The sequence below is a fragment of the Magnolia sinica genome, chromosome 4 (genome assembly GCF_029962835.1).
Source record: "Magnolia sinica isolate HGM2019 chromosome 4, MsV1, whole genome shotgun sequence".
Taxonomy (NCBI): domain Eukaryota; kingdom Viridiplantae; phylum Streptophyta; class Magnoliopsida; order Magnoliales; family Magnoliaceae; genus Magnolia; species Magnolia sinica.
Window position 1 is genome coordinate 996,699 of NC_080576.1, and position 24,277 is coordinate 1,020,975.

General features: G+C 40.3%; 1 protein-coding gene across 1 annotated transcript in view; it reads right to left on the reverse strand.

The window, feature by feature from the left end:
- Positions 1-908: 908 nt before the first annotated feature.
- Positions 909-24,277, reverse strand: part of LOC131242071 (glutamate receptor 2.5-like) — a 38,445-nt gene continuing 15,076 nt past the window's right edge. The window contains exons 6-9 of the mRNA XM_058240460.1: positions 7,196-8,416; positions 2,921-3,236; positions 1,814-2,208; positions 909-1,495 (exon numbers count right to left, since the gene is read on the reverse strand). Coding sequence (XP_058096443.1) covers positions 1,112-1,495; positions 1,814-2,208; positions 2,921-3,236; positions 7,196-8,416 — 2,316 coding nt within the window. The 3' untranslated portion in view covers positions 909-1,111. The remainder of the gene's footprint in view (positions 1,496-1,813; positions 2,209-2,920; positions 3,237-7,195; positions 8,417-24,277) is intronic.

Here is a 24,277-nt window from a genome sequence, read left to right on the forward strand (position 1 = left end):
CATAAATCAGGTAGGGGACAATGTAAACATGCTATATATATATATAAACGCTCGTCAAGTGATTCACACATGTAAGCTGAATTTGGACTGATGGGACCCCATCAACCTCCCCCTATTCTTCTTATACTAGTTTTTCATGCCTGATCAGTGGGTCAACATTATTTTTTGGTCTATGGCACGTTTACAGTGTACGCAACCTGATGAATGGCCTACATCTCAGACACGTGTCTGTCGTGGTTCGCAAGGTTGGTACACTTCGTATTGGATTGGCATGGCCCATCAGCCGGGCCTATTTTTTGGTGTGAAGGAAATCGGTAGGAATGTGCTTGACCTGGCGACTCATTGAACAGAACCAGCTAATCCGGGATGCCTTTTGAAAAAACCAGGCACTCGTGCAACAGAATCGGCCGGCTCGGGTTTCCTCTGAAAAATCAGTGGCAGCACTAATGTCAGCCAGAGCAGCTAAGTAGGGCTGATCTTTACTTCTTTAGGGGACCTAGTTTGATCATCTCGTGTTCCAAACTTTCTTCCATGAAATGATTGAACTCATATGATTAGCGGGTTGCAAATGGATATTCACCAAATGGTCGATCAGGATCACTCAGTAATCGTAATTTGGACCATAGCCAATGGAGGTGCATGGACCTAGCATGTATGGTCATATTAATTTTTGGCTCGTGCTTGGACTTATGTCATTTTAAGCTTGACCCGACCTGGCTTCATGAGCATGATTTTCACTTCTCTAAACTTCAATTTCCTTGTGTATGCGCGGTCCACCTGATCACGTGATGAAGTGGGAACATTCGCAGGGGTAAACAGGAAGCTGATCAACTTTCGGGACAGGCCAAGATCAGACGCACATTGGGAAAAAAAAAGAAGAAGAAGTGTGGCGATTAGTCTGGACCGTCCAAATAGTGGCCACCTTATGATGGGTGTAGGTCCAAGAAACCCCATTATACAATATATATACACACAGTATCCAGCTACAATACAATACCCTAACATGCACGCATACAGAACACTATCCATTGTTGGTGACCCTATCCTGCGGACAACATCGATCTGCATTGTCATGCTCAACAATGGCCATCTTCTCAGGACAGTCGATCCGTCAGCAGGCAGTCCCCGAGCTCGGACGGCCCACTGGAAGTAGGACCCTGGATTTCATATAGTAGGAAGAGACGGGACCCAATGCCCACCTCCATATCGTTGGGTCCATCAACATCATGTATCTCCAAGGCTCCATATACTTTTGGAGTTGGCGTCCCAGGAAGAATACAACCAGTGCACCAACACAAACACTAACTACGATGAGGATGAGACCCCAGAAGGCACTCACACCGAAACTGTGTATATCGTCTGCGGTGGACGGTGATATCGAGCACTTGGAAGAGGATAGCAGTCCTTCCTGTAACTCCCGCATTTCTCCGCTCTCTGTTACTTGTAGGATCGCCTCCGATACATCGGATGCCAATGACGACCCCTTTGGAAACACCTGTGGCATTGGATTGAAAGGAGAAATTGGTTACACAAATACAGACGCTTGTAAAATGGAATTTGGTTACCTCGAAGATGGGCCATTGCCCAAAAGTCACCTCCATCGAAGGATCCCAGTCGTCAATTGTTAGGCTTCTCCTGATGCCTTGTCTTCTTTAACCATCCTGTTCATCCAACGGTGGCGATGCTAGTCCAGCTCATCGCCACCGTTAGACATGGTTAGAACATAATGGTGCATACACCAAATGTATGGTGCATATAACACCCCACCCGGATCAACAAAATCAAAAGGGAGGAGAGAGAAACATGTGATTACAAATCCAAATCCGCCGAGCTTGTAGGAAGGTCCAGCCATAGTGTAGCCTTTACAGTATTTGGCAAGGAATACCCTGGCATGTGGGGCCCCTAAGAAGGCCGCGGCAATCTCACCATTGGATAGTTTCTCCGGATAGTCATCAATGGACGCGATTCTCTTAATGTTATATGGACTGAAGCCCAGCACCTCCAAATACTTCCCTATGAAGGAGTTTTCATTGCAGCCAACCGCTGCTTGAGTCCTCTGGAGGAAAGCGATGTCGACGACTCTCGGTCCAAGATCTGATACCGTGAGCATCGATGAGAGATTGGCGGTGTAGCTCGATGTTAGGATGAGAACTACGAAGAGCCATGTCGCCACCACCAGCCGCGATAGGTTGCTCTGAAGCGGCTCCCCTGCAGATATAATTTTTGTAGTTTTACTGTTACATTGCTGTTTTAGGAGGGGAACCGATCCGCTACGAGTTATGATGCTCTGAACCATTCATTCATTCATCACTGCTCTATAAATGGACCATGGACCAAAAATCACAATGACCTGGTATCCCTAACCATATATGAAATATGCCCTATAAAAACCACTGACCGAATTTTAGCATTTTGGTACACCAGTTTTTAAATGGTCACTGTGATTGTTGATCTTGACCTTTTCATGGTTAAAATCCTGGTCAGTCATCGGACGAATCCTACCGTTTGTTCTGGAGTAACGTTTATAATTCAAGGATATATGGGTCTTTCACCTATCTACAGTTCACCACATTTGCCCGCGTGGCAGACAGGTGCGATATCCAAGCCGTCCATCAGGTGGGTCCGAACAGTATAACGGTTCTAGACCGAAAATAAGGATGGTCCACTCATCAGATGGGCCACTATTTTAAAAATAGCTGGATGGCTTACACACCTTCGGCAAAGCTAAACTGTGGTCCGTCTGATTAGTTGACCGAGCTGGTTATAAGCCAGGATAAAATCATAGTGGGTCCCTTATGATGGATGGATTGGATCGCGTATGTAGTGGGTCCCTCATGATGGATGGATTGGATCTCGTATGTAGTGGGTCCCTCTGGTTATTATTATTATAATCAAAATTGGAGGTGGAAGGGATTCTCACTGAGTGCGAAGAAGTTGGTTGAAATTGCGAACCAGAGCATTGTACCGATTTGGTCGCCAAACGTGCCACCGCCGAACCCGACGCTGGTGTCTCTCTCGATTAACCAGATCACCGTTCCAACGAATAAGTTCATTGCTCCGATCAGGGCCCACATCGATTTCGTGAACGGCTTCACGAACATCCAGGCCCTCCGCATTTTCTCCGGCTTAACCTTCACCACCATCGTTAGTCCGGATTCCATGTACGGCTGTGAAAATTCTGCGTACTGATATCGGTCGGACAAGATTTCCGTATCGCCGACCGCTGCATCAAAGGTCTGCTCCAACGTTGCGATTCTCATTGTCAGTATTATTGGTAAAGAGGTTTGCTAAGCATACGCACGTGTACAAGAGACCCCATCTACACGCCAGCACATGTGACAACGTGTCATACGCGTGTGAGATCAAAGCCATGCGTCAGGTGCGTGTCCCACCGTGAAGATTTCCTTGCCCAAAGTTCAAGCCAGTCTACTCATATTATTTTAATGAAAAATATTAAGTGTCTCCCAATTCATCTGTAGACAGTTTCAACTTTTTGTCAATAGGGCATTTGCACGGTGGAATGAATCCGATGGATGGCTTAGATCTGTTACATGTGTGCGATTTGGTCACATGTGGTGGCTTGTAGATGGACACGCATCTATAAACATGTGGGCTCAGAAATTTCCAAGAAAATGCAGAAAATGAAAAATGATTGAATTAATTTATGAGATAAATCGATTTATTTTCAATTATCAAAATAAAAGAGTAATTAAATTGCAGCAAACCAAAATCTCAGAGGATCTGGATTCACTTGGGTCTACCCAAGTTGGGTCGAGCATAGAAGACTCGACCAGGGTGGGAATCCTGGTCAGGTGAGCTTGCGGGGAGGGTCCAACCGCAAAGTTGCACCCTTGGCTGCTAATCACGACCGCATGATGCGTGGTCCTTAGCAATGAATGGAAAGGACCTTCTGGAATGGGCGCGCCGATTAGATATTGACAAGTTCAGTACCCAAATTGCTACTGATGTGACGTCACCAAGCTCTGTGGACCCATCACAATGCGTGTATTGTATCCATACCATCCAACCATTTGGAGAAAGAGTTTTATTGCGTTGCAAAAGGAATGAGATAAATCTAAAGTTCAATTGGACCTCACCATAGAAAATAGTGGGGACATTGACATCCACCGTTCAAAATTTCTCAGGGGCTATGGTAGTTTCCAATCAAGTTGATATTTTTATTTTCACTTCATTTATCTCTATATTAACTTTATAAATAGGTTGGATCTCAAAAATACATTTATATCAGCCCTATAAATGTTTCAACTGTGGGTGTGACTGCTCTCACGGTTTTTTGTGTTGGGTCCACTTGAACTTTATATCTATCTCGTTCTTTTTATAATACCTAAAACAATCTCTAAACATGGATGGACGGCATGGTTACAACACATGCAACATGGTGGGGTTCACTAGCTTGGTGACGTCAGTAGCCATCTCGGTGCTGACCTTGTCAATAACTAATCCGCGTCCTTCTAGAATGAATCCGGATCCTGTTGTTATCTGGTCAACAGAGATTTCCTGATATCCTAATGCTCATTGGTACACGTCACCACTCATTAAAAAATAAATAAAAAATAAAAAAACTCTTCAGACGCCAAACCATTAGGGTAACAGGGTGTCCCTGTTGACAGATAACAGAGGATCCCGACTGAGAATTTGTCAACGCCATTTCAAATTGACGAAACTTACGATTCCGTCAGGTAGGGGCAACGCGTCGGTCAGGCGTGGGGCCCACCTTGATATATGTACTGTAAACTTACGCGGTACGTCCGTTTTGCGAGCTGATTTTAGAGTAGGTACCAAATGAAGCTGATCCGGATCTCATTTAGGCCACACCACAGCAAACAGTCATGATTGACCATTAAAAGCTTCTTATGGGTTAAAAAAAATTTGGATCAAGATGGGTATATCCGTGTTTTCAGTTAATCACTGTCGGTGTGACGTTATCAACTGGTTCGATGCAAATTTGGAAGTTTTTAATGGTGAGCATTTAATCACCGGTGTTTCCTGTGGTGTGGTCCACCTGAAATTTAGATCTGTCTCATTTTTGAGAAATGAACCGGAGAAATGGATAGACGGCATAGATATACTAGAAATACAACAATGTGGGCCCCATGGTCATGGCCTGATCGAAGTCGGTGTTTCCCGGACCTAATGGAATCCACTCCCGAAACTTACAGACTTACGGAGTTTACTCGAGTCGAGCTCGAGCTTGTTAGGTGAGAGAGTAATGGATTCTATTATTGATCCTCCTCCATTGATGAAAAATTCAAAAATCTTAGGAGAATCAAAGCAAAACCTGATGAAAAAATCAATTAAAGCTTTGAATCGGATGAGGAAACCTATGAGAATCGATTTGTTCTTGATCTTCTTCCACCAACGGAAATCCAAGTACTAAAAAACAAATAGAGTATAACACAGATCAGAAATTCAAGTAAAGAGCTCTAACCAATTAAATCATTGGATTTCCTTGAAGCTCTAATAAATTTGAAAAGAACTCATCTCAAATTTCTTGGATTTCTTTCCCAAGAAGTAGATCTCAAGAGATTGAAATCATACTATTGTGAAGCTGAAATGAAAACTAGTGGTGGTGGTCCGGGCTAGTGTGTGGCTAATAGCGGGTAAAGAAAGAAAAGAAAGAGAAAGGAAAAGAGAGCGTGCGGTCGGGTAGAGATTCTAAGGGTTTTTATTATTATTATTTTTATTTTTTAAAGTTAAAACTTAAAACTTATATTAATATAATATATATTATATATAATATATAATATATTTATTAATCAAGCCGAGTCGAGCTCAAGTTCGAGTTGAAATGCCCCCTGTTCGAACTCGGCGCGAACTCAACTTGAACTTCAAATAATTAGCTTAACTCGGCCCGATTTGGCCATTCAAGCCAAGTCAATCCGAGCTGACTCCAATGGAGTCAAGTGAGTTTTTCGAGCTAGCTCAACTTGTGAACAGCCCTACTTACAGTTTCCCAAGCTCGTGCAGGGCTCATTATGGATGTTTAGTGGTCCATACCCTTGATCATATGGCCTCCATTGTGGATGGAGTATGCTCTAAAAGTCTCCTGATTGAAAGATCCTAGCCCTTCATCCAGTAGAAACGTATTGGCTACTCCCCTTGCCACCAGCCAATGGCTGGTGGTCGCTGTTCTGTGGGCCCCACCATGATGTATGTGTTTCATCCATGTCATCCATCTATTTTCCACATCATTTTATGGAATGAGACCAAAATTAATAAGGTATATCCCAATCTCAAGTGAACCACATTATACGAAACAGTGTTGAATGAGCGTCAACCATTAAAAACCTTTTGGGGGCCATAAAAGTTTTGGATCAAGCTGATTTTTGTTTTTCCCTTCATCTAGGTCTGTATGACCTAATCAACGGATTGGATGTCAAACAAATAGTACATTGGACCTTAGGAGGATTTTAATGGTGGATATCAATCGCTATTGTTTTCCTGTGGTGTGGTCCACCTTAGATTTATATCCCTTTTATTTTTGGGATCAAGCCATAAAATGATCTGTAAAAATGGATGAACGGAATGGATGAAACACATACATCATGTTGGGAGCCACCGGGCTGGTGGCAGGGGGAGTAGCCAATCCGTTTCCTCATCCAGTCGCTTACAACCGAAACTAGGCCATAGATTCAACAACGAGGATCTTCTCATTTCCGTGTTTGGGCATTCCCTTCCCAAGTGTCGCAGACAATAGTGATGGTTCACCACCGCATTCTACAATGGTGGCACGCATCCCTACGCACGATGTATACGTAAGGCAATCTAAGCCTTCCGAACAGTAGTACCCCAGCTTGGAAGAAGCATAGCTCAAAAAATCTCAATGATGGGATGATCTTAATCACCAGACCTTGCCAAACGTTATATCTTTAACCGTCAATTTGAAGGCCACCAATTGGATGGTCAGGATTGTTTTTTGATCAGTGTAGTATTCATGCTGAGTAGATAATTCTGAGATGGGCCATGGTATAAAATTCATGCTGAGTAACATTCGGATATGATTTCTCAGTTAACTTCACAGATCAATGATCCGGAACATCCATTCAGCGTGATTATTGTACCGTTTCCCATAAAAAACTGCATCCTCAAAATGGACGGTTCACATCATCCATCTTTGAAAGTCGGCCATTCAGTTGGCCTCAGTACAGTAGCTCGTTAAAATTACGAAACTGACCTTGAGGTACACCTGTTTCACCATTTCGTCGTAGGAGCCATTGTAGGGGACGAACTCGAATGGCAAATGATACGGCAGACGCTTCACAGCAGCTTCAAACACTCTCACAGAAAATCCAGTGACGTCTGTCTTGTTCCGAGACTCATCGTAGCTCACCTTCACAAACTGAGTGAAAGCCGATTTCGCTGGCACTGCAATCCTCAGCTTCTTTTCATCAGCCACTAAATCTATCGTGGCTGTCCATCCACTTGGAATTGAAGGTGGGCCACCAGGCCAGAATACCTGCCCCAACTCCGCACTTCCTTCTCCAGTCGCATATTCGGAGAAACCGAATAATGGCGACCAGTGTCCGATCTCTCTGTAACTCCTTCCAACCACATTCACGATCTGGAAAACAGGCACATTTGCTAACTTGCCGTCTTTGAATCGGATTTCACCGCCCAGTCCCTTGAAATTGCTCGATAAGATTCCATCTAATAAGCTTCGGCCAGAGCTCGATTTGTAATTAGTTCCATGATTGATGGCCCACACAGCATCGTAAGCACGGAGAGCTGAGATTCCTGGGTCTGGATTTGGTTCTTCTTCTTCTGGATATTCTGTTCGGAACTTGCGCCGAAATCTTGAGTCAAAGTCTTGAAATGATGGACTGGATTCAGAGAAGTAGGTCTTGATTCCAATAACGCCTTGCATTGAAGAGATGGTGGAGGAGTTGATGGAATCGAGGAGACTTGTAATGGTTTCGGTAGTTATCCATACATAACCTTTCTTCATCATTCCCATTTTCTTCGCCTCGATGAAGAGATGTCCCGCTAACGGCTGTGATGATCGCAAGATGATGAAGACCGTGCAATGACTACTGTTCTTCAATTTCTCTAGTTCTCCTCGGATGACGGTTTTTGGGTTGGATAGAGAAGTGAAAGGCGGTAGAGCCGAGTACCGTTCAATCTCTGATCCCACATCTTGAAGGGCATCAGAGAGAAGGGTGATTATTCCAGGATCCCCACCATAGGCCTTGTCTTCATATATTGCGATTACTCTTCGCCAACGATATGAACCAATGATGGCGGCCACACATTGCATTTGCATGGAGATATCGGTCGACATCTGAACTAATGAAGGCCATCGGAGAGATGCTGACGGTGGGGTCACTGCCAGCTCTGCTAACGAAATGATCGGCACTTCTTTGGATCTTTCATCCATCTCATCGACTAACGCCACTTCCTGCCAAGTCAGCAGGCCAACGATTGCTTGAACTTGGTCCTTGTCAATGAGTTCTACCACTGAAAAAAGATTAAAACAAAAGGAATCAAACAAAGAGAAATCAAATCACATATAATTCATGGTATTGACGTGAATAAATTACCGGCGGAAGCTATTCGAAGGGGATTCCCATGCGTATCTCTTACGTGCAGAACTGGGTTGTAGCTGGTAGAGTGAAAGAGATCTTCCACTGCTATTTCTAGAGCTATTCTCTCTTCTTTACCAGCACGAGTGCCAGAATCTATGACGGCACCGATGCTGCCGATGAAATGTTTTCCCTTACTATTTTCGTCTTGGCTATTTATTGTTATTGCTTGGAGTAGAAAGAGAAAGGTGAAGAAAATGAGAAGAGTACAAGGCATTTCTATCTACAGAGATTCTTGGTCGGTTTTGATGAAGATGAAGACGAAGATGAGAAAAAGAGGGGGTTTCGACGGTCTAAGCTAAAATTTCTTTTCTTTGGTGAATTACTTAAGATGAAGGTAATATCAGTCGTTATGTATTGGCCGATACATATTCTGTATCCCTCATGGCTGATACGATAAATCGATACTTGTTGTGAAGGAAAGAAAATACATATTTTATTATAAGAAATGCCTATTGCCTCGGAGGTCAACACCAACTTGCATTGAGAAGGTCAACACCAACTTGCATTGGATGGATAGAGATTGCCAGCCATTGAATAGTCAGTGTTCCAAGTCATTGAATTCACAGAAAGAACAATGCTAAGGTTTAGTGTCCAGACGATTTATCTGGTAGTTGGGTGGGATACACTGGACTTGGATTGGGTAGTGACCCCTTCACTACAAGTCGATGGTGGAAAGCTCGATTGGTCCCACCATCATGTATGTGTTTTATCCACGCCGTCCATCCATTTTGCAACTTAGTTTTGGGCGTGATCCCAATAATGAGGCAGATCCAAAGCTCAAGTAAGACCCACACAACTCATCTTTGATAGAGACATGACTGAAATGAGCCAGCATGCTGCCAAAATCTATATTCGAATCTGTTTCAGTATTTGTATTTTCGTTATAAAATTTTCATCTCGGAATCAAAGGATCAAAAGGATGTAACGGACTCAGAATGAATAAATTTCATGATTATTCTCCCTATTCTTTCCTTATGTCGCTATTAAGTAAGATAATCCCTTCTCATTTGTGGTCAAAACATATTCAGACATGTTTTTCCCCTGTGTTAGTAATAAGAGTCTTGCTCGCTTGCTTTCTCCAAAAAAAAAAAAAAAAAAAGAAGAAGTTGCAGGATGGAAAGCAAAATGCTCTATTGGTGGTAGAACTATATTGGTAAGACATGTTTTATCAGGTACGACAGTCCATTCACCATCTGCAATTCAGTTCCATTATAGATACAAAAGTCAGAATGATAAAAACTCAGGTGGGCCACACCATGTAAATTCAGAGGTTTTGTGAACAACTTTACATTGTTCCCATTGTTGTGGACCATGTGAGTTTTTAATTGGGATTTTCTTTTGTACAGTTCAAATAATAGTTCTCACCTGATGGACAAAGTAGATTTTCCATATACATCATAGTGGACCGCACAGAGCGTCACAATCTCCTCTTTGTCCACTCCACATGCAGGGAAGACGAGGAGAAGTTGGGCAGGCTACCCGCATTTAGAAAAGTGAAGGAGCAGTAGTAAAACCTCAACCATTCCTTGCCAAGGAGCAACACTTTTATGATGAATTTACCATCTCTTAACCAAGCTGTAAAGACTAATTGCAAGGGAAAAGATGTGCAATGCTATTGGCATTATATACAGTAGAGGTAAATAATTTGAGTGAAACATATAATTTTTACCAACAACTTGTTAGAAAACCATGAATAATTTCAGCAACTCCCTTTTCCACTGCTATTGGATGCACTCTGATATCTGAACAGATGCAGAGCAATACCATGAATAATTTCAGCATTTACCCATACATTGTAAGGACATAAATAAAGTCACTGTATACAAAAGAGGGGGAGGGAAAGGCTTCTTACACATAGGACAATGAATGCACAAGCTCTTGGAGATCATTAGGGGAGAAGCCAATCTCATCCAGTAAAACATGGTAGTGAGTAGGGCGCGTTGTTCCCTGTTTAAAGGAAAAGACAATGCAAGAGTAAGCAATCCACAACCACCTTGATTGATTGTGGACCAATTCTTTCTGCTTGTCTATGGATATGAGCACAATAAAAAGACAAGGTGATGCAATCAATCAAGGGCAGGATGGATGGTGACTTCCCACAATTTAACACAAAGGACAGCTCCATATCAAATTTTACAATCATTCCTGCATGTGAACACATGTAGAAGTCATGGTCGTGGTTTCGCAGATGGCAAATTGCTTTGTCCACAACAGTGCCTGTACAAGTGAAAAAATAAAGAATGAACTATTGATTATTACTTTCGAACCAGTTTTTGGCAACAGCCAAAATTTCTTTGATTGTTTTATGGAGGACTTTTGTGCAACATTGCCAATTGATGATGGGAATGATCATACTGAATGAATGGTATGGATCGTTGGAAGGTGTGACCCACCTGTACAGAGTATTGGCCCAGGTGAAAATGTTGATAAATTGGCTGAGATCATTGTATATTTTTCCTCTTTATTCACTTAGTCCCACCTTCTGAAGATCCAAACCATTCAGGCTTCTGATGATCCAAACCATTCACCGGGTGCACTCTACAATGTGATGGGCCACATTCCAAAAAAATGTAAAAATACTCACATCTTCATCAAAGTCGTTGTCAAACTCATCAGCAACCTCCACTTCTTCTTCGTAATTAGTATCATTCTCGTCCTGAAAAGGTATTTCCATATGCCAGAAAAGATCAAGATCAAATTCAATATTTGGTATTGATACTGAAATGATGATGTTAAAATGAACTGAAGGACATGGCAGTTCACCCTCTCATGGAACAGTTAAAACCACTTCAATTAGAGTGGGTTCATCTGTTGCATTGTTACCTTTTCTAATATAGAAGCCTTATTCATGGGTAAGCTGGGATTGAACCCGTGACCTTAAGGTTGAAGCTTAGAGCACCATCCAATTGAGCAATGGGCTCAACTCCAACATAGAACTATGGAAGAGGGTCAATGCAATGACAGTCAGGTCATGCAACAAAATGTGGTCTATTATGCTAATCTGACACATAAATCCAAAATAAGTGTATAAGGTCTGCTTATTTATTTGCCAACCTACAAGGTCGTGTACATGACATCTTCAATGGATCAATTAGAGAAGACAGAAGAGAGTAAATTCCATGGATCAACTAAGGACTCCTAGTTGCACAAAATCAATTCCCAGTTATAAAAAATTTATCTGCATTCTGGAAATTATTTAAATTGCTGGAGATTGAGAAGTTCGGGCTGCATCTCACCTCTCTTCCTGTAAGAATGACTAGATCTTCCAAGTTTGCTCTCCTATTTTCTCCAAAACCTGCATTACATCTATCATGTCCAGTCTGTAGAAACAACTAATCAAGCTATACAAGATGTACTTGGGAGTTTCTCTTATATTTGATAAACACAAACTAATGTATTTTTAATTGATCCTTAGATTTTTTAGTTGTCGTTTGAGTTAATTGTTAGTGGTTTGGTTATTCCACTTGCAGTTTTCTTACATTCTAGCTTCTTTTTTTCTCTCTTTTCTTTTCTTTCTTTCTTTCTTTTTTCTGAACATCTAGCATCACTAATTGGAAAAGCACAGAAAGTCTTATGTTTGAGGAGAATGGGTTTTCATGATACCAAGGAACTACAGAAGAGGATTGGATAGAACTACAAATGGATAAAAGCCATCTCATATCAACAGATTGAAGGAAATGTTACTGTTTTGCAATCAACCTGCTGTGTCACCAACAAAAATGAAGGAAATAAGTTGCTTTTGGAACTTGAAAAGCAAAAAAATAAAAGGAAAAAAAAAAAAGAAAAGAAAAGAAAAAAAGACTGAAATAAATTACTTTTTCTTAAAAGATACTTATTTAAGTTTGATATCCAAACAAATGGGGCATCTAACACAACATAATTGGCGTTCTCTTCATTTTTTATTATTATTATTATTTTTTGTAAATCTGGGATCATTGCTCTATTGGGCCCCACTTGGATGGATAGCATTCTCAATACAGGGGCTACTTTGGTTTTCACATTCATAAACAATTTCCCAGAATCCCAATGGTCCACATTCACACACACAAGTGGCTCCCTGATGAGTGATCCACCTGATTTCTGGACCAGGTCATCTACACAGTCAGTCACACCTTAAAGTTAGCTTAGATGTCCCACATGTGCTAGGTGCAGCCACAAGTAGTGATGTTTGTGGAGTTTTCTTATTTAGTGCGCTTCCCTTGTGATTGGGGTAAGCACCTTTTGTACATACTTTTCTCTAACTAAGGCAATGTGTATAGACATTGAGAAAATACCTGCAGGAGGCGTTGCAAATTCAGATGCATTTTGGAGAATCTTCTGTCATCCAGCATTTGCTTCTTCACTGCAAAACTACCTGCATTTAAGGAAATCAGTCTGATGAGTAAGATTATTATTTCTTTATGATCCATCCAGGTATAGGCCCAGTCAGCATATTCCCAGTTAAATACCTAAATGGAGGAAAAAGAAAAAAGAAAAGAATAAGAAAGAAAGAAAATCCCCACTTCATTGTTATCAAGGGTAAGCATTGACTCAAATAGCAAATTTTCATTTGATAATGTTAGACTCACATGAAATCCACTCTTGCAAGGCTTTCAAAGGAGCTTGGAAAATCGCCAGTCAGGCTGTTAAAGCTGAGGTCTCTGCATGGAGAAAGCACAATGATAGATAATGAGCCTGTAACAGAAATGTTTTTTTAAAGAGATTTTTTTATTTTTTTTAAACATGGAGTCTCTCTGTTTTGCTTCAAATCTGAGATGGGACAGTAACAGTTTGTTTAGAAGAAAAGATTGAAAATAGAATACTAAGAGCAGGCAATGACTGATGCTCTAGTCACTCCATCTTTAGTAAGGAAGTCCAATTGCAAATGGCTATAGGTAAATATTCTCACCATCTCCACTGCAGGACACCAGTAGCAAATCTTTAGTTGTTTTTTTTTGTTTTTTTTTTTGATGAATTATAATTTTATCAATGCAACGTTAAAAGCAAAGAGCTACTAAATGTTCAAAAATAATAATAAAAGAAATAAAGAAGCAAAGAGCTATTTCAATACAGCAAACTCCAGCTAAATTAACTAAAAGAGTAAATGCACAAATCTGCAGCAATCAGCAATTTGTCTGCAAATCTTTAGCTATTGATGCATATTTTCACCAAGCATTTGAGCCCACCATGTGCCTAAGATTGAATGGAACATGAAACAAAACTACTGTGTTTTGCAATGGATCATTTCCTACAGCACTATTTGTATCAGAGAAATAACCTCTTAATAGTACCCAGCTACTTAGTGCAGCTGGTTATACTCATTATACACATTGGGATAGAATGCGTCCATCCACCAAAAAGCCAAAACATTCAAACATACCAATTCATTATATTTTTCTCAAAATTATACAGATTAATCGTTAAATATCATGAAGTTTCTTGATGATAAAGATTTTGAAAGGAAAAAGACTTGCCAAAAAATGAAGAAATTCTGATTCTTCTTTCCTACTCCCTCCAACTAATAACAGCTGAAAAAAAAAGGGAGTCATTTTTTTAGGGTTTCCAATTCATCTGATTAAGCACTGAGGAATACCACTAGTTGTCTAAAAGACCATAGACACAGTAGTATTAATTAGTCTTACTAAATAGTATGTACAATTAAAAGGAAAAAAGAAAAAAGGATGCATCCCTTTGCTCCCAACTCAACTTAGATATCACCCACATTTTAAATGAGTTCCTGCAAAGGAAAATGCTGCAGTAGTCAATGAAAGAGAACTGATCACCTAAAGCCATTTTTATAAGAATTTTGCTGGAAACAAGCTCAAACAAACCAATAGCCTGGACAAGAGAATCATGGTTCCCAACTTTACAAACTGAAGAGGTGAGTATAACATGCATATCGTCGAGTTAAATATCAATAATATAATATAATATTCCAGTTCAACATTTCAAAATGGGGAATTTTTGCCCTCTGTTCATGGACAATCGGAACCCAAGAGATCCAAAAGATCCAGTCAATAAAGAAATAGAATGAACAGCTCAATCAAGGGCCAAAGAACATATTAGAACAGAAACTAAACTAACAACAACTATAGGGTCAGCTACATGAATCCCATTCCACCATTCAACTCAATCAACGGTCATCCATAGCCTCAGACAAACATGATTTTGAATTGATAAACATGTCATCCACAGGACTATTACAATGAAATGATTTTACATGAAAAGCCTTGAAATTACTTTTTATAGTGTTTTCAACAGCAATATGGCAGTTATCTTGTAACTGTCAGTGACATGTCTGTTGTAGGGAACAATTTAACTCAACTTTGATTTCACCACTATCTGCATCTACCACACATGGCATGCACATGCAAACATCCAAATCATACTAATTGGGGTTCCAATGATGTAGAATACCTTAATGCTTAATACTGATGGGGCTCCTACCCTTAGGAATGGTGGCCCATCAAATGAATGGCTAAGATAATCAGCCAGTGTCCCAATGGAAGAGTCGGCACCATTTTGAAAAATGGTATTGACTCTCCTCCATGCGGTATTCATGTATGGCTATTCAGACCATACAAATTGTAGTGCGCATTTTGGATAAAGCGCATAACTTGAAATGGTAAGTGGCTCAAATCATAGAGAAAATTCAGGGTGATTTTTTGGTGTATGCTCCATCCACAAATGAGCCAGCAATTTGGAAGGTATAGATTAACATAAATTAAGCATGTGTATGGTGGTACACCACCATTTTCAAAATGGTGGTTTGAAGCTTGCTAGAAAGATAGGTGAAATTTTGCTAGATCACACACCCTCTCCCTGCAATTTATACATAGCACACATGAAAAAAGTATGCTCAACCATGAAGGTGACTAGACTATCAGGGAGTCCACTCATCAGGGAGACCACCCTTCAATGAAAACAGATAAACTATTCAGTATAGAAAATTGATTAAAAAATCAGGCCAGTCCACTCGTCAGACAGGCCATCCCCTGTACCAAGAGATTTATATGGATGGTCTCTTCCCCACATCCACTTTCCTCATAGCCAGGCACCTGCAAGACAAAATGCATTTTGTGCAGGACATCCAAACAGTGCTATAAGAAAAAATAAGAAATATATACTGTCATCAAAACAACATTTTAGATGAAATGAATCTTTGAAAACTGCATGGCCACAAAATGAAATTTTCATAAAGCTGTCGACCAGACAAGGCCTTATCTATCCCTTTATAGTTGCCACCCTGAAAATTAAATTTTATTACTCATGAAGCCAAAACAGCAATGCATACACCAGTAGATTTCACAAGCCAATGAACTATTAGCTTTTTGTTCTTTCTTTTTCTCTCTTCTTTTTTGTTTTACACTAAATTGTTAGCTTCAAGAAGAATGAAAAGTAACAAAAAAAAGCGAAAATTCAATCTGAATCGTTAACCATCTATCACAAAGAAACAGTAGTTTTTGGTCACTCACCCTTGTTTTCATGTCTCCCATTCAACCGTGGACGACAGATCACGCACCCCATATGGAGCTGCTGCTGCTGTTGCTGCTTCTACAATATCAGATACAGCATGTGTGGGGACAGTCGTAGGATAGTGGATGTTGCAGGGAGAGGGAGAGTGAGAGAGAGAGAGAGAGGGTTGAGATCGGAAGAGGGAGAGGTAGATCGAGGGAGAGGGAGGGAGAGTGAGAGGGAGATCGAGAGAGAGGGTTGAGATCGGGAGATAGAGATCGAAAGAGAGGGAGATTGAGAGAGGGAGAGGGAGACGGAGACGGAGACGGCGATGTCTGCGAAACGAGGGTTTTAGGGCTTTTGGCGTAAGAAAATAGTTAAAATCAATCGGTAGTTTGTGGCAGATATAGAACACTGTGCCTCTTGAGTCTTGTGGGATCTAGTGAGAGGTTTCTAACTGAATCCACTCCATCCATCTGTTTTAAAATAAAACAATAAAACAAAATAATAAAAACTAAGAAAATCCAACACTAAATTGGGACAAACCAACAAAACAGTGGAAATAACAATGTAGACCGGTAATATAGCAATGACTTGCAGTACGAGTCATAATCGTTGTCAATCAGAAACGGCTTAAAACCGTTTCTAAACCAAAATCTCACCTATTCCAGTTTAACGATTTTGGTGTAGTGCACTACTGGATTGTAAAAGCTTTTCTCTAAAAGAAATGGCCAGGTAAAATGTCGTTTGAAGATGTCATTTGTTTAGCTCTTGGTTGGGTGGAAAGGCCTTTTATGGTGGTCATTTGTTTAGCAGTCGGTCATCAGGACAAAAAACCAAAACCCACTTGCTACGACTAAGCAAATCTCCACAAGCCATAACAACTAAGACTCATTTCAATAATGAAATCATGGGATCTAGTGCCCATGTGGTGTGGGTGTGTAGGGTATGAATGTAACTAAAATAATAATAATAATAATAACAATAATAAACAATCCTAACAAGCCATAACAAATTTACCACTGTACGACCCATTTATGGCCCATTTACCCACTTAAGCCCACCCCATTTTACCCAGGGGTGGGCATCGAGTTGAGTCGAGTCAAGGTGGGCCAAGCTCGGCTCGGCTTGTCCATGATGTACTCGAGTTCGGCCTTGAGCTCAACATTGAAGCTTGGCATGTTTGCCAAAGCTGTCGAGTCAAGTTCGAGTCGAGCTAGTGGTTCAAGTCAAGTCAAATTTACCTTGAGCTCGAGCTCGAGCTTTTTCATATGTTTGATGGGAAAATCCTGAGGACATTCTTATTCCTCTGGAAATTACGCCCCATGGTATTCTCAAATTCCTAACCATGAATGAGTTTTTTGATGATGTCATCTCATGTCCTTTTGTATTTGTAGTATTTAGCAAACTCAAAAGAGCATAAATTTTAATAGCTGCCAGTACTTTAGTCGATAAATGTACATAGCTCTGTTGTAGACTTAGTGCAGGGTTTAAAAAAATCATTCACATCTCACATGTTGGGTGGCCACCCATTTCCGCGGTTCTTTTGTTTCGCTTTATCATCTAAATAAACATAAAATGAAAACAAGGAATTTTTCTATATTTGACTGCTATGTACCAGCTTATAGTACTTGGAACCTGTGGTTAGCATGTTTTATTCATATTTCTGATGTGGTGTTCCACTTCCCTTGTTTCTACTCTTTTGAAAGGTGTCTATACTCACTTTAGGAGAATGGATGCAGAAAAATCATCTTTTCTTCCTGTCACTTCCACTCCTCTCATTTCTCATTTTGTCAAAGCTTGTATTGAACAGCCAATCGTCAACCTTGTGTTTTTTGAGTGACTTATATATATATATATATATATATATATATATATATATATATATATATATATATATATATATATATATATATATATATATATATAAAACGAGTCGAGCCAAGTTGAGTTGAGTTTAAGTCGGGTTCAAGCTTTGTTTCGAACTCGACTCGTTTTTAATCGAGCTGGAGTTACTTGTGTTTGGCCTGATCCGAACCTACATGCGAGTCGAGTCGAAACGAGTTCAAACGAGTCGAGTTGAGTAGAGCGAGTGCCCACCCCATTTTACCTGACCAGAATAAGCCCCAGCTGTACGGACGACTTGCCAAAGGTTGAAAATGACTCTGCTTTTCGGCTTTTTGATGAAGCTGGGATTCCTATGGCTGCATATTATAACCGTAGCTAGAGCCCAGTGCTATGCACTTTTTTCTCTGATTTTATTTTTTTATTTTTTTTATTTTTATTTTTCACATGGAGAAATTTATTATACCTACATTTTTCTCTAATACATATTTATATAAATATGTATATATGAGCATATGAAAAAAAAAAAATCTCTCTTTTTTTTCATTTCTTTCTTTATTCATTTAACAAGAATATCTTCTAAACCAAAATTAGTTACTTGACATACCACATATGATTTTGGGGTAGGAGAAGCTACTTTAACCAACCAACCTATCCATCAGGTCGATGGTCAAAAATCGATTTCATTCACTTCACGGTCGACTCAATTCATTTCACAGTCAAATCCCTTCACTTCACGATGAATTCCATGCATTTCGCGATCAATTCCCTTCACTTCATGCTCAATTCCATTCATTTCACGATCAATTCCCTTCACTTCATGGTCATTTCCATGCATTTAACAGTCAATTTCGCCAATTCCTCTTCACTTCATGGTCAATTCCATGCATTCCTTTCAATTCCATTTCATTCGACTCCATTATATTCGATTCCATTCCACTCGAATCCATTTCCATGCATTTCACGATTAATTCACTTCACTTCACGGTCATTACCATGCATTTCACGGTCAATTTCGGCGATTCCGTTTCATTTCAAGGTCATTTCCATGCATTTCACGGTCATTTCCCTTCACTTCACGGTCATTTCCATGCATTTCACGGTTAATTCCGGCGATTCCGTTTCATTTCACAGTCATTTCCATGCATTTCACGGTCAATTCCCTTCACTTCACGGTCATTTCCATGCATTTCACAGTCAATTCGCTTCACTTCACGGTCATTTCCATGCATTTCACGATCAATTCCCGCGATTTCGTTTTGATTCACAGTCATTTCCATGCATTTCACGGTCAATTCCCTTCACTTCACGGTCATTTCCATGCATTTCACGGTCAATTCCCTTCACTTCACGGTCATTTCCATGCATTTCACGGTCAATTCCAGCGATTCCGTTTCATTTCACGGTCATTTCCATGCATTTCACGGTCAATTCCCTTCACTTCACGGTCATTTCCATGCATTTCACGGTCAATTCTCGTGATTCTGTTTCATTTCATGGTCATTTCCATGCATTTGACGGTCAATCCCCTTCACTTCACGGTCATTTCCATGCATTTGACGGTCAATTCGCTTCACTTCACGGTCATTTTCATTCATTTCATGGTCATTTCCCTTCACTTCATGATCATTTCCAACGATTCCCCTTCACTTCATGGTCAATTCCATGCATTTCACAAACAATCCCCTTCATGTCACAATCAATTCCACTCATTTCACGAACAATTCCCTTCACTTCACTGTCGATTCCATGCATTTCACTGTCAATTCCCTTCACTTCAATTCACTTCACTTCACGGTCATTTCCATGCATTTCACGGTCATTTCCGGCGATTCCGATTCATTTCATAGTCATTTCCATGCATTTCATGGTCAAATCCCTTCACTTCGCGGTCATTTCCATGCATTTCATAGTTAATTCCCTTCAATTAACGGTCATTACCATGCATTTCTCGGTCAATTTCAACGATTCCGTTTCATTTCACGGTCAATTCAATGCATTTCACGGTCAATTCCTTGTACTTCACAGTCATTTCAATGCATTTCATGGTCAATTCGCTTCACTTCACGGTCAATTCTCTCCATTTCACAGTCAATTCCCTTCACTTCACGGTCAATTCCATGCATTTGATGGTCAATTCCGGCGATTCCCCTTCACTTGACGGTCAATTCCATGCATTTCACAGTCAATTCCCTTCATTTCATGGTCAATTCTATGCATTTCACGGTTAATTCCATGCATTCCACTGTCAATTCCGATGATTCCCCTTCACTTCACGGTCACTTCCATGCATTTCACGGTCAATTCCCTTCACCTCACAGTCAATTCAATGCATCTCACGGTCAATTCTCTTCATTTCAAGGTCAATTCTGGCGATTCCCCTTCACTTCACGGTCAATTCCATGCATTTCACAGTCAATTCCCTTCACTTCACAGTCAATTCAATGCATTTCACGATCAATTCCCTTCACTTCATGGTCATTTCCATGCATTTTACGATCAATTCCGGCGATTCCCCTTCACTTCACGAACAATTCCATGCATTTCATGGTCAATACCCTTTACTTCAGGGTCAATTCAATGCATTTCACGGTCAATTTCCTTCACTTCATGGTCAATTCAATGCATTTCATCGTCAATTCCCTTTGCTTCACAGTCAATTCAATGCATTTCACAATTAATTCCCTTCATTTCACCGTCAATTACATGCATTTCACGGTAAATTTCGGCGATTCCCCTTCATGTCACGATCAATTCCATGCATTTCATGATCTGAAATTATAGATTCTTAATATACGGTGATTCCAAGAAATTAACATTAGACCCTCCGAAATTATCTCACATACATCCTTTGTATTGACCTTCACTCTAATTGCTTTCAATTGGTCCCGATATAAAGAAGAAGTGGAGCCCAAACAGCCCATCTAGACCCGGTCGACCTTGTGAAATGCATGGAATGAATTAAATTGGCCGTGAAGTGAAGCGATTGAAATGCTTGAAATGACAATGAAGTAAAGGGAATTGACGTTGAAATGCAGGAATTGACCATGAAATGAATTGACCGTGAAAGTAAAGGGAATCGCCAGAATTGGCCGTGAAATGCATGGAAATGATCGTGAAATGTGTGGAAATCCTGGAAATGACCGTGAACCGTGAAATGCATGGAAATGACCGTGAAATGAAACGTAGATGAAAATTGACCGTGAAATGCATGGAATCGAAATCTGTGAAAATTGAAGTGAAATGAAAATGGAAATGCACCGTGAAATGGCCGTGAAGTAAAGGAAATGACCGTGAAATGCATTGAATTGTCCATGAAGGGAATTGAGGGTGAAATGCATGGAATTGAGTGAAGTGAAGGGGAATCGTCAGAATTGATCGTGAAATGCATGTAATTGACCATGAAATGTAGGGAATTGACTATGAAATGCATTGAATTGACCGTGAAGTAAAGGGAATTGACCATGAAATGCATGGAATTGACCGTGAAGTGAAGGGAATCGCTAGGATTGACCGTGAAATGCATGGAATTGATCGCTAAGTAAATGAAATGAATGAAATTGACCGCGATCTGATTGAAATTGACCGCAAAGTGAATGAAATGGATTTTCGACCATTGACCTGATGGAATCTTGGAAAATAACCAGGTTGGTTGGCTAAAGTAGCTTCTCCTACCCGAAAATCATATAAGGTACGTCATGTAATTAATTTTGGTTTAGAAGATATTCTTATTAAATGAATAAAGAAAAAAATGAAAATAAGAGAAATTTTTTTTAATATGCTTATATATACATATTTATATAAATTTGTGTTAGAGAAAATTGTAGGTAGAATAAAGTTCTCCATGTAATTTAAAAAAAAGAAAAAAAAAGTACAGATTGTTGCCACGTTAGTCCATCTATGGCTACGTTTATAATCCATAGTCAAAGGGGCTGCCAGATCGGCGTGGCCCTGCCGGACAGGCCAGCAACTGGTGGGGGTGTCGCTAGTTTGGTGAGCTCATCTCGGACAGTCCTCTATGGCTATGGATTATGGTATGTATGGTTATGTTATAATTCGTAGTCATATGTCCGGGGCTTACTCTGTTATGGTAAAATGGGGTGGGCTTAAGCCGGTAAATGGACCATAAATGGGCCGTACAGTAGTAAATTTTTTTTTATAATGCTCCAAAGTGACCTCGAAATACGGATGAACGTTGTGAATATAATAAGTACATAACTGTAGGGCATGTAACTTTGATCTCTTTTGAGCCGTTCATAAAACTTAAGAGTTCGAGGAGCGTCAGCGCTCGTCTTCAAGCACCAGCCGATCTGCTAAAAGGCAGGGGCATTTTTGCCCTTTGGCAAGTCGTCCGTATTGGTGAGGTTTACTCTGTTCTGGTAAAATGAGCCATAGTGGCCGTACAGTAGTAAATTTCTCATTACCAAATACGTGCAAACCTCGTACGCACCTGAGTATTGGCACTGTGGTAACCGAAACGGATTGGCTACTCCCCCTGCCAGTGCTAGTGGCTGGTGGTCGGTGCTCTACGAGGCCCCATCATGATGTATGTGTTTCATCCATTTTTAAAGATCTTACAGGGCTTGATTCTAAAAATGAGAGGGATATAAATCCCAGTGAACCACGCCCAGAGGAAAACAATAGTGATTGGATATCCACCATTAAAATCCTCGTAAGGTCTGCTGTACTGTTTATTTGAAATCCAATCTGTTGATTAAGTCATACAGACCTAGATGAAGGGAAAACACAAAGATCAGATTGATCCAAAAACTTTTATGGCCCCAAAATTTCAATGGTCGATGTTCATTCAAAACTGCTTCCTGTAATGTGATCGACTTGATATTGGTATATAACTCATTTTTGGTCTTATAGCATAAAATGATATATAAAAATACATGGACACCATGGATGAAACAAATATATCATGGTGGGGCCCACAGAGTAATGACCACCTGCCATTGCCTGGTGGTAGGGGTAGTAACCAATCCGTTTTCTGTAGTAACCTTTTTTAATGATAGGTTTCGGTCGACTCCCTTCGTGAGTGGGAAAAGATACGGTGCCTGTGGATGCATGGAATTTTCGTGCCGCCATATCATATACTATACACCTGGCACATGTGTATGATCATGGGGACCATACATTCCACTTTTTCTGCCACTGATTGGCCACTAAGAAAACAATTGATTTGATCAGATTATCCTAACCATTTAATCAACTATATTCAACAGTGTACGTGGTGTTTCTGAATTTGGAAGTTTCTTCGCCACATATTAAAGTATTAGGATTGTCCGTTTCTAAACAGCATGATCATTTGTCTATAGTCAACTCCTGATTCCAACTACTAAATGAATAGTCCTAGTCTGGTCACTGTGAGCCATGTGAGTGGCAATGACATGGAGGCACGTCCACCCAGTGTATTCTTTGAAGCGTAGACCCTTCTTGGTAGGTTCAATCTAATCAACGGTCCAGATCCTGTTAGTATGTCTCATTTGGATGACTTTGGATCAATGGTCCCCAAGTTTATGTATCCTTGATGCCCATGTTGAGAATTTTTGTTAAAATGATAGTTTTCAAATTTCAAATTTTCATTTTCTCTCACAAAATATTTTGAAAAAAGCTGTGAAAATACTGTCCTATATTGCGTGGAAATGAGAAAACTTTTTGGTTTATAAGATATCTAGGAGAGTGTTTACTCGGTGAAATGGAAAGAAAACTTGGGTTGTGTTCTGCACCAGAATGGTCTTGTTATCCTGCCATTTCTCTTTCGCATGTCCATGTAATTTTGTAAAATCTAAACATCTCCAAGATAGATACATGCCCTTGAAAAATCCAAACATTTCAGAGATAGATGGATGCCCTTGGAATTTTAAAAAATCCAAACATCTTAGAGATGATACAAAGGTAAGAATTTGTGGAACCAATGCGAATTGGGTACTACCCTATTTTGTCCCTGCTTAGGAATCGCGGGGTTTCTGTGGGGTCACTGTGATGTATGGGTTTTATCCACACCGTCCATCCATTTTCGCATATGATTTTAAATTACAATCCTTAAAATGAGGCGGATCTAAGGCTCAAGTGGACCACACTCCAAGAAGCAACATTGAAAACAACATCCACCATTGAAACCTTCCTATAGCCCACCGTGATGGTTAATTGCCATCCAACCTGTTCATAAGTTCGTGTAGACCCGGATGAAGGGAAAACACAAATATCAGCTTGATCCAAAGCTTCCGTTGCACTTAAAAAGTTTCAAATGGTAAGTGTTTAATCTCCACTGTCTAGTCCACTTAAGCAATGGAACAGTCCCAATTTTGGGCTGGCATAAAATGACATGGAAAAATGTTTTGACGGTGGGAATAAAATACATACATCACGGTGGCCCCTCGGAGCCTCTG